Consider the following 12275-nt stretch of genomic DNA (forward strand, 5'->3'; position numbering starts at 1 on the left):
GAAATTCCTAACAATTACAGCTGTTCAGAAATAGAATGGTCTGCCTAAAGAGGTATTGTTTCCCCTGCCTTGGAGGTCTTCAGGATAGGTGGGATGGCCAGTTGTCATTTCTATTATGGGTTGGACTAGAGAGCTGTTGATGCCTTTTCCAAGTCTCACGTTCTCTGATTCTGTGATTTCGCCTTTCTCAGAGCTGGAAGGTTTCCAGGCACCAAGAGGAGTAAATCAACTTTCTCCACTTATTATTAAACATAGTTCTAGAAATGCTAGTTAGGAGAACAAAGTCAGAGGCATAAAGGCACTGGCACAGAAAGAGTCAAACCAACCCTTTGCAGATGACATTGTGGTTATGTAGAAAACCTCAGAGAATCGGTGAAGAAACTAATTGAGATGACAATGTCAGTAATGTTATCAGGATAAAAGAAATTCATAAACTCAGTAGCATTTCTGTACAGTATTAAGAAAAACCAAGAAATGATAATTATATCTAAAAGCTAACCTAGTGCTTTAACGTTTACAGAGTGCTTTACGTGGAAATTTGTTCAAAATTACTACAAATGACAGTATGGAGTAGTAGATAGTAAGTTGTCCTTAGAGTGCAGGGAGACCTGGATTCAAGTCCTGTCTTGTACAATCCATCCATGGTTGCCCATCCTACGTGATTCTTGTCCATGTCCTTCCAAAAAGTTCACCATATGGGCTATTCCCAACATGCTGGAGACCTTCCTCATTTTGTCTGAACATTGCCAAGGTACTAGTGGAGTCTTCTGGCTCTCTGCCTCTTGGCTATGTGACCAACTCATCTCCATTTCCCGTCATGTTGTGTCTTTTTCTCCAGAGTTTCTTATTGGTTATGGGCAACAGCCTACTCACACCCACCATGTGCCTTTCCATTGCTCTCTGTGATTTTTTTTTTTTTTAGTTTTCTCATTTTTAATGCTTCAAATGCAATTGCAATCTTTCCTGCTGTTATATAATAACCCCAGTTGAATATTAATATTGAAAAGGTTGGCTTTTGCTTTCATGGAACTCCTGGGTTGCTAAAAGAGCTTTGTAATTTCTTGAAAGCAGTCCAACCTGTTCTCCTTTTCCTGTTTAACTCTAGGCCTAACTAGTTCATCTGTATTGTCTATCCAAGATAAACATACCATTGGACCACCTCTCTAGCATGCCCATCCAGATATTTGTTGAAATCTTGTTGAAATCCTGGCAATTGGTCTTTCCTGTGTGGATGGACAAGCCAAATTTCATTAAGGGATTACAGTTCTCTTCTGGGAGGCTCTGCAGGATCTGGGACTTATTATAATCTGTTCAATGTCATCTGCAAGACCTCACCATCCACAAGGAATCCCTTTTGGACAAGGACTTTGTGTTGACTCTTCAACATCAAAGTGATGATTACCTTTGGAGAACGTATGTCTCCCTTTTTTATGCCTTGTCTGATGTTTATAATTGGGGGTTATCGAACAGGTTCCTTTCTGTTATATCTCCTAATGAATTTTGAATGTTTTTGACACATAGATGGGAGACATGTAAAAGAGTCTGTAAGGTGGCATTCTATCTTGCCGAATCAAAAAGCATTTTCATAATCGACAAAGTGAAATCATTCTTTATGGTTTCAATTAATTATGAAATGGTAAATATATGGTCCATTGTTTAAAATTGTTCACATAAGCCTACCTCATCATATATAAATATTTATTTATATACATATATTCATATATGTATATATTTGATTCTTATATAAATGACTTGGTTCATATATAAATGACTCATAAAGATTTTACATAGATGAAGGGAGTTGATATTCTCTCAGTTGCCCTTTTTTTGGTATAAGGTCTGAGATTTTTTTCCCCTGCCTTTTACATATTCTGCTCACTCAAATATCTTATATGTTGTATATGAGTCCCTCAGTGCACTCTCTGTCTTTCTCTCTCACCTTTTCCCCATTTTGTTCTCTTTAGTACACTATCCTTGATGGAGAGAGAACACTTTGTTGAAATGGTTTTTGTAATTTTCCATTTTTCTAATGTTTCTTGTTCTTCTTCCACTTTCATTCTTGAATGAATTTGGGATGACATGGCATATTTAGATGTCTTGCCAAGCTTTCTTTGAACTGTTTTACTTTCCACTTCTTCATGAGATGATTCTGTTATAATTGTCCATCATTCTTTTTTGTAAGCTTTTACCTATTTACATTCCTGCCTACTGTTGCTTTTGGCAGCTATCTTTCTGTTTGGCAAATAAATCAGAAGTTTTCTAAGGTAATTTTTTTTGTCTTTTTGTTGTGACAGTTAATTTACATTGGGTTGAACTTGTTTTAGATAATTAGATTTGGTTTCTCTGTAATTTCTGTTGCCCATTTCTTATTTTTCATGTTAAATAACTTGTTTAAATAAGTCTCAGGGTTAAGTTGTTTTCAGTCATATATTTTTTTAAATTCCTTTTCTTGAGGTTTTTTTTTTTAAACTAACTTTGATCTTAACTGGCAAGTTTAAGGTCTGACTAGAAAGACAGATGATTCAGCTATGATGGGAGCTGATTCATATCTGCAGTATATTTTTTTCTATTAAAATATAATTTATTTTGTTCTTTATGGTGTTATTTGATACTCACCAAATCCGATACCTGCAGATTCATTTTTTGGAGAGTGTATTCATAGTATAGAAATGTGAGACTTTCTGTAAATTTTGTCATTGGCTTCTCTCATTTCTCTTCTTGAGCCATGCTCTCCCATAAATTTATCCTATCCTTCTTTTTCCCACCTTTACATTTAAATTACCAAGTGTCAGAGCATATGTTGATTTGATTCAGAGGACCTATCAAGTTCTTTGTAGAATTTGCCTACCACTAAATCTCAGTAACCAGTGTTAATGTATAAGCTGCAGTTATTTTCATGATTTTTTTTTGCAAAGGCTTATTAGTTTTGCAATAATTGATGACCAGATATGTCATGAAACAATGTTTCTTGCTGCTCGTGGGTATATGATATAAGTTACACTGCCAGCTTATTTCTTTACCATCCATCTATTTAGCTGCAAATTACTTTTTCTGATTTAATTTGTAGCAAGAATCCCAAGATTGATATGATTCAGCTCCTCTAGGCATATGTCCATTGGTTCAGTCACTGAATGAGGATCTCACATTTAGAGTATCAACAGAGTTTAATGATGGTCTGAAAATTGTGTGATTCTTAGCATCTTCTCCCTTTGGTTTCCTGCACCTCTGCCACCAGCCCTGCAGGAGTGAAAGGGGTATGCCATGGACTGAGGACCATTTGTATAAATACACCTGCAAGACACTTTTGACAAAAAGAAAGGGAAACTACTACTAGTTCAAAATGGAAATGGGACCACATGAAAATGTTAGGAGGAATGAGATCAGGGATTATTCACAACTATGGGTAAGGGGAGATTTTCATGTAAACAAAGAGAGATAGAACATTAAAAACAAACTAGAAAATTTTGACCTCATAAAATTTTAAAACATTTTACATGTATGAAATCAATGAAGACAGTATTAGAAGAGAAACCGCAGAGTACAGAAAATACTTGTGTCCTTAGACAAAAGTCTGATAACCAGAAAACAAAGGAATTTGACATTTGTAGAATAAATGTAGCAGTAAGGGGACAGAAGATGCTAAATGTCACAATTTTTAAACTAAGTGTCAACTGTGAAGTAAAATGTTTTGTATAACAATTTTTTTTCTGCTAGCTTTTATTTAGTAAAAGCAGTAAGAAACTCATAAAGGAAGGTGATTTTTTTTTTTCTCTTAGGACTTTTTAATTCTGACTCTTTCATGGATAGAAACCTAAAGGTGGGAGAAATGTACATTTCTTAGAATTAATCGTATAGGTAATCTGATGCCCTCTTTCCAGGGATAAAGCTGCCCAAAGAGACAATGAGGAAGAGACAGCAGATGATCCACGAAAGCTTAAACCTGGAGAGATTGATCCAAATCCAGAAACGAAACCAGCCAGACCTGATCCAATTGATATGGATGAGGGCAAGTGTTTTCCCATGGGGAAATTGTTTTAACTTTAAATTGCTCAGACACTTCTTCATTTTACCTCTTTGGGGTTTCTTCTTGACTTTTGGAAACCTTTTGTCAATTATTCTTTTTCTTAATACTTTCTCTTCAGTGGTTTTCCCCCTTTTTTTGTTTCCTTTCACACATTATAGCTGCTCTTTTAACCAGTGGTTCTTTTATCTAATTTTCATCAAATGAATAATGCAAAGTACCTATGTAGTTATTGCGACAAAGAAGTTAAGATGAGGAGCCAGGACATCTGAACCTTGCTCCTAATTCTGCTATGAGTGACTTAGATTGCCTTGGGGAAGTTTAATGTCTCTGAGCCCCAGTTTGCAAATACATATGACACTGGGAATAGCTCATTTACCCCAGGGTGGTTGTGAGGATCAGATGGGATGATATTTGTAAAGCACCTTAGCACAGTGTCTGGCATATAGTAAGTGCTATGTAAATTCTGTCTTATTATTACCTCACAGGGTTATTGACCTTCAGGTCAATGAGATGATAGATGTGAGAATGTTTTGAAAAAGTTTAAAAGGCTATACAAATGCACTCAATTCTGCATAGACATATAAATCCTCAAATTGACTTGCAGTAGTGACTCGTGTTAGTAATGCTGTTTTACTGACGGCAAACCTCTTAAGGGGAATAGTGTTAAAGGGAAAAAATACACTTGAAGGAAAAAATTACTTGGAATATGAACAACTTCCCTTTGTAGTGTGTGTTGGATTTCGTTAGAGATATTGAGTTGATGATGAAATTGAAAAGATTAGGGCTTTTGGATCTCTACATGAGTATTGGGTGTTTAATTTCAATATTTTTTTAAAAGGTTATTTAGAAAGGAAGTTCAGTAAGTTTCATGTCAAGAGGAAAGAATCATTTGTACTATATAGATTGACAGTATTTTTCTGAGAGAAGCATTAAGGTTTTTTTCCCTCCCACAGATGAACTTGAAATGCTTTCGGAAGCTAGAGCACGTCTGGCAAACACGCAAGGAAAGAAGGCCAAGAGGAAAGCAAGAGAGAAACAGCTGGAAGAAGCAAGGTCTGATTTTCTTCACTGAGAGTCATTTGCTAACCAACACAGTTACAAACCCAATGAAAGTATTGTGCTTCTTTTCACCATTTTGTGAATATTAAAGAATTGTTCATCTTTACTTATTGTTATTTCCTAGTCTCATTTTCCTAATACTTTAATGGTGTCCTAGTTTTTTCCTGTTAAATAAACAACATAGTTGCAGAAATGGTAGGTTTTAGAAGTTGTAGCAAAAATAGTGCTTTTTTTGTTGCTTGGAATTTACTTTTTACTAGTTATTAATATTATATCCTAACATTGTTTCATAAACAAAGAGGATAATTTATAACATAATTTTATGACTAGAAGCTCACTGATACTCTATGTTTTGACATGACTGCTAATTAACTGATAGTAGGAGGCACTTTTGACATACGAGGCACTCTTCTGACTAAAAAGAGAGTCTTCTCTAACTAAACTTTAGATTTTTTCCTTGAACTTAATGGAAATGCCTTTCCATTTTAATTCTAGAAGGAAAATTTGCTCTTATTTTTTTTTTTAGGGTGTTTAGAGTGTTTGAGATTATATCCTAGTAAGTCTTTTCTTTTTCTTCTATTTTCATTGCTTTCTTTTCTTATTGTGTTTCTTTTGCTTAGTTGTCTAGCCACTGAAGACAAAGTATTTAGTTGTTGTACAGGTTTGCCCATATTTGCTCTCTGGGCCGAGATGGTTGAATAATCAGTCCTTAATTGCCCCAAGTTTAAGAGTATGTAAAGCTCCCTCTCGAGGTTATTAGAGCTGCTCGGGTTGGTTTTATAGTTTTTAATTTCTGCTTGCCGTATAGTTTCAGTACATACAGTATCAGGACCTACTTTGCACTCTTTCTAGTCTCATTATTCAGTTTTATCAGGATAATTTATCCAGACCTGGAAAGGCTGCCTGATTTTTTTGTCATCCGGTTGAGATAGTGGCAGGATCAGGGATGACATATTCTCTGCCCCATGTCACTTCTATCTTTGGGGATAGCTACTAGGAAGAAGGTATGATCAAAGAACTTGTCTCTCTATCTGTGTCTCTGTCTCTTGACTCCAACTACACAAATCCTCATAGCTGTGCAATTTAGAGTCTGGCAGGTGAACCTGAGACTCCCTGATGTGTTTGAAAATTGGTGTTTTAAAGATTCTTAAATTTTTTTTTAAGCAAAGGCAAAAATAGCTCTACTAAAATAGACAAATATATAAATATATCCATTTGTTTTTTCTGCAGGTTAGATTGCCTGATATAAATGTAAACAGTAAGCTGTCTACTTCACCTTATAAAGTTGCACGTCACTTTTCTTTTTCTAATTTTAATCCTTTTTTCATTCCTCAGGCGCCTTGCTGCCCTCCAGAAGAGAAGAGAACTTCGAGCAGCCGGCATAGAAATTCAGAAGAAAAGGAAAAAGAAGAGAGGAGTAGATTATAATGCAGAAATTCCATTTGAAAAAAAGCCTGCTCCAGGTTTTTATGACACATCTGAAGAAAATTATCAGGCCCTTGATGCTGACTTTAAGAAGTTGCGACAACAAGATCTTGATGGGGAGTTAAGATCGTGAGTAGCCTGAATCTTTTTTTGAAATTTTCATTTTATAAAGTGCACCATCTCAAAAGATAGTCAGCTATAAGGAGGAAAATCTTATATAAAACTCTTAGCCATTTAACAGAGTAGAACCAAATGAATCAAGCAATAAACAAGAAAGCATTCTTTCTCTGTCCTTTCCAAGTTTAATTGTTCATCTTTGAAAGCATATATAGCATTCTGTATCCATAATTATGTACCTCTGCATTTTCTCAAAATTTTTTAAATTATCTTTTATTATCATATTACCTTCATTTACAAACATATCTCCCCCTGCCCCCCAACCCTGTATCCAGCCGGTCATTCTTTATAACAAAGAATAAAGGAAAGAGGAATGCAAAAGCAGTTTAACACTTCTCCTGAGCCTAGCTGCACAGGCAATGTTCTATACCCCCTTTCTCCCACCTCTGCAAGGAAGAGAAGGACTTAAATTCACTTCTCTGTCTTGGTCACTATAATTACACAATATTCAATTGCATTTTTTTTGTTCTTTCTGTTTACTTTGTTGTACTGGTATATGTTGTTTTCTTGGTTCTGCTTACTTCCCTAAGTCTTCCTATTCTCTGAATTTCTCACAGTCATAATTTCTTATGCTACAACAATGTTCTGTTAAATTCATGTACCACAGTTTGTTTAACCATTCCCAATTTATGGTTACCCACTTTATTTCCATTATATTTAGCATAGAAACACTGTTCTTCTTATGTTGGTGTTTATGGATCCTTTCTTTTTATCATTAATGACCTTGAGGTATATGCTCAGCAGTGGGATCTCTGTGTTGAGGGCCCGGGCATTTTATTCACCTTAGTTCTGTTTTCCAAATTGTTATCTAGAATGTTTGTACCAGTTTATAGTGCACCAATACTGCATCAAAAGAGTGTGCCTTTTCCCACAACCCTTCTGGCACTATTTTAATCTTTTGTCATTTTTGTCAGTTTTCTAGGTGTGAGGTGAAATCTCACAGTTGTTTTAATGTGCATGTCAGTCAGGAAGTTAGTTAGCAGGTACTTACTGTGTTGGTGATACAAAGTATTCGTGATATAAAGAAAGGCAAAAATATGTTCCTGACCTCAAGGGGCTCACTTTCTAATGGGAGAGATAATATGCAAATAACTATGTATATTCAAGATACATGGAGGGTAAATGGAAGATAATCTTAGAGGGTAGTCATTAGTAGTGAGGGGAATCTCACCGACATAGGCCTCCTGCTGAGTCTTGAAGGGAGGCAGGGAAGTCAGGAGGCAGTTGTTAGGAACGAAAGCATTCTATGCATGGGGGGACAGCCAGTGAGAAGGCTTACATTTGGGAGATGGAATATCTTCTCTGAGGGAGAGCAGATAGGCCACTTGCACTGGATCATAGACTACATCGAGGAGATTAAAGTGGAAGAAAACTGGGAAGGTGGAAAGCTGCCAGGTTGTGAATGGTTTTAAATGCCACATTGATCATTTTCTACTTAATCATGAAGACATAGGGAGCCATGAGATTTAGGGGTGACCTAGTCCAATCTCTGCTTTAGGAAAATCACTTAGGCAGTTGAATGGAAGATGAATTGAAAAAGGGAGAGGCTTGAGTCAGAAAGATCAATCAGAAGGTTATTGTAATAGTCTAAATTCTCATTATTAGTAATTTGAGTCAGTCTTTGATATGGTTATATGATATATATGATAATAATTTTCAGTTCTGTTGAGAAATGTTTGTTCATATCCTACCACTTATCAATTGGGGAGTGGCTCTTATTCTTTTATAATTGTGACATAAAGAAATATATGTATGTATATGTATGTCTATACTGTTAACTATATATCTTGGTTGTTAGACCTTCCTCAGAGATATTCCATGCAAAAATTTTTCTCCTTTTCAAGTTTTTGGACAGTTTTCCTCATATCTTAGCTGTCTTGATTTTGTTCCTGCAAAAGCATTTCAATTTCATGTCATTGGGGTTGTCTCTTTTATCTTTTGTGATCTCCTATGTCCCTAGTTGGGGCAGCTAGGTGGTGCACTGGATAGGCCTGAAGTCAGGCCTCAGACACTTCCTAGCTGTGTGACCCTGGGCAAGTCACTTCACCGTTTGCTTCAGTTTCCTTGCCTGTAAAATGAGTTGGAGAAGGAAATGGCAAGCCACTCCAGTATCTTTGCCAAGGTAACCCTAGTGGGGTAATGAGGAGTCAGACATAGTTGAGATAACTGAGCAATAGCAATACATCTTTAGTCTACCCCCAATATCCCCCCTTTTTTAAGTATCTCTTAGTTCTAGCTTGAGTTCTTCCTCTGTTCTTTTTTTCCCAAGCATTATTTTTATTTGGTCTTATGTGTTTCTTGACAGCATAGTTCTTGCTAAAATGACACATTTAAAGAAATTATCAAGAGAGACAGTATTGAATAATGGCTAGAAAGCTGGCCTTGGAGTCAAGAAGACATGGGTTCAAGTCCTACTTCCAGCTGTAACTCTGGGAAAGTCATTTACCTTTTTGGTCACTTATCTAAGTCCATGTTGTAAAAGAGTTAGTTGGAATAGTTGTTGAAATGCCAAATTGGTAAATGGAGTTTTGTCCTCAGGAATTGCATTGCCCAATTAAATCATAACTCTAGACCTTCTTCCCTCCTAAAAAAAAAAAAAAATCCATTTGAGAGTATATTATGGGAACATTCTTGCCTTGTGGCATTTTAGCTTTTTCAGTTCATTTGTGCTATTACATTTTTTTTTTTGGTGACAAAATTTTTTTGTTTTGCTCATTTTCTGTTTTGGTTGATTTTTGTTTTCTAAAATAAGTGTAGAAGACTATTCTATCTGGATTAGACTGTGAGCTCCTTGGGAGGAACTGTTTTTTGCCTTTGTACCTCCAACTCTTAGTACACTGCATGGCAAGTAGCAGGTGCTTAAGAAATGCTCATTGACTTGATTTGACTAGATGTTTGAGAACAATGCATTTTAGGAAAAGTTGTTCCTGACTTTTTTGATTTTTGGCAGCCAATCTTTTGGTATCACTCTTCAATTGGGAAATTATATAACTCCTTTTCTCCCTCTTTTTTTCTCTCTGCTATACTTCATGACAGTGAAAAAGAAAGTAGAGATAGGAAGAAAGACAAACAACATTTGAAAAGAAAAAAAGAATCTGATTTGCCATCAGCTATTCTTCAAACCAGTGGAGTATCAGAATTTACTAAAAAGAGAAGCAAATTAGTACTTCCTGCACCTCAGGTAAATTGCAAAATGATTTTTTTCGTTATGTTAACCATTGCATGTATGCATCCTTTATGATAGATATTCATAGTGAAATCTCCCTGAATTTTACCTATTTTTCTTTACTTATGGATTGTCTCATTAAATTTGGAGGCTCCTGCAAAGAGTGGTGGAACTTCCTGTATTATACCACACAATCTTGTGGTGTCTGCTCAGCCCTAGAAACACATTTACTTGTTTCTAGCTAAGATCCCTAGAAAGACTAGTGTCTATTCTGACTTTAGGTACTTCTACACAGTAGATCCAAACCTGGCTAATGCTATGACTGCCTTAGAACATGGTTTGAATCCTTGGAAAAGTGTTTTGCCTTACTTTTGCCTTCAGAAAAGGAAACTGAATATGTGCTTTCATTTTGTTGGAGTATGGGCCTGCTGGCTCTATTGACTTCCCCCATATTCTTCCTGCCTCTGGTTGAGGTATTTCATCTGAGGGATTGATTGGTTAGAAATGCAGCGTAGCACCAAGGAAAATCCTGTTTTGTTTAAAATAACAACCCCCATACAGCCATCTTTCAACCCTATAAAGTTCCTTCTCTGCATGGTCAGTTTAGAATGAGGCAGAGGGACCAGGAGCTTTTCAGCCTAATTGTGATTGGTGAAACTAGAGTAAATGGAGGAATGCTTGAAGATGGTCTAGAATGGTGGAAAGAAAACTAAAGTACTATTAATTTGTCAGTGCAGGATTTAAAAAAATAAATTCTGAGAATCAAGTGAAAGGACCGGCAGGGCACACTGAGTTTTTTCTGTTTTTAAAACTTTATTTATTTATTTATATTTTTCCACATTCATTTCCACAAGATTTTGAGTTCCAAATTTTCTCCCCATCTCTCCCCTCCCCCTACCCCAACACACCATGCATTCTGATTACCGCCTCCCCATATCTGCCCTCCTTTCTATCACACCTGTTCCTTCCCTTATCCCCATCTCCTCCATTTTCTTGTAGGACAAGATAGATTTCTCTACCCCATTACCTGTATTTCTTATTTCCCAGTTGCATGTAAAAACAATTTTTAACATTCGTTTTTTAAAACTTTGAGTTCCAACTTGTCTCCCTTCCTCCCTCCCCACCCATCCCCACTGAGAAGGCAAGTAATTTGATATATGTTATACATGTGTAGTTATGCAAGAGACTTCCATAAAAGTCATGTGAAAGACTACATTTCCCTCCATCCTATCCTGCTCGCCATTTATTCTATTCTCTCTTTTGACCTTGTCCTTCCCCAAAAGTGTTTGCTTCTAATTACCCTTCCTCTCATTTGCCCTCCCTTCTATCATCCTTCCTCTCACCCCACTTGTCCCCTTCTCCCTACTTTCCTGTAGTGTAAGATAGATTTTCATACCAAATTGAGTGTGCATGTTATTCCCTCCTTAAGCCAAATATGAGAATAAACTTCACTTTTTCCCCTCTCACTTCCCCTCTTTTTCCCTCCACTGAAAAAGCTTTTTCTTGCCTCTTTTATGAGAGATAATTTGCTCGATTCCATTTCTTCCTTTCTCCTCCTACTATATTCCTCTCTCACCCCTTAATTTTATTTTTTTATTTATCATCCCTTCCTATTCAATTCACCCTGTGCCCTCTGTCTATATGTATATAATCTCTCCAACTACCCAAATACTGAGAAAAGTCTCAAGAGTTACAAATATTATCTTTCCATTAGGAATGTAAACGGTGCAACTATAGTAAGTCCCTTATGATTTCTCTTTCCTGTTTACTTTTTCATGCTTCTCTTGATTCTTGTGTTTGAAAGTCAGATTTTCTATTCAGCTCTGGTCTTTTCATCAAGAATGCTTGAAAGTGCTCTATTTCATTGAATAACCATTTTTTTCCTCTGAAGTATTATTCTCAGTTTTGCTGGGTATGTGATTCTTGGTTTTTATCCTAGCTCTTTTGACTTCTGGAATACCATATTCCAAGCCCTTCAATCCCTTAATGTAGAAACTGCTAGGTCTTGTGTTATCTTGATTGTATTTCCACAATACTTGAATTGTTTCTTTCTGACTGCTTGCAATATTTTCTCCTTGACCTGGGAACTCTGGAATTTGGCTACAATATTCCTGGATCTCTATCAAGAGGGGATTGGTGTATTCCTTCAATATTTATTTTGCCCTCTGGTTCTAGAATATCAGGGCAGTTTTCCTTGATAATTTCATGAAAGATGATGTCTAGGCTCTTTTTTTGATCATGACTTTCAGGTAGTCCCATAATTTTTAAATTGTCTCTCCTGGATGTATTTTCCAGGTCAATTGCTTTTCCAATGAGATACTGCACATTGTCTATTTTTTCATTCCTTTGGTTTTGTTTTATAATTTCTTGTTTTTTCATAAAGTCATTAACTTCCATCCTCTCTGTTCTAATCTTTAAGGAATT

The 12275-nt window shown here is 36.2% G+C and overlaps 1 protein-coding gene across 1 annotated transcript in view; it reads left to right on the forward strand.

Moving 5' to 3' along the window:
- Positions 1–12275, forward strand: part of CDC5L (cell division cycle 5 like) — a 52076-nt gene that overhangs the window by 9213 nt on the left and 30588 nt on the right. Inside the window, exons 4-7 of the mRNA XM_072642318.1 lie at positions 3879–4006; positions 4978–5077; positions 6419–6637; positions 9722–9866. Coding sequence (XP_072498419.1) covers positions 3879–4006; positions 4978–5077; positions 6419–6637; positions 9722–9866 — 592 coding nt within the window. The remainder of the gene's footprint in view (positions 1–3878; positions 4007–4977; positions 5078–6418; positions 6638–9721; positions 9867–12275) is intronic.

Source organism: Notamacropus eugenii, chromosome 2 (assembly GCF_028372415.1).
Source record: "Notamacropus eugenii isolate mMacEug1 chromosome 2, mMacEug1.pri_v2, whole genome shotgun sequence".
Lineage (NCBI taxonomy): Eukaryota > Metazoa > Chordata > Mammalia > Diprotodontia > Macropodidae > Notamacropus > Notamacropus eugenii.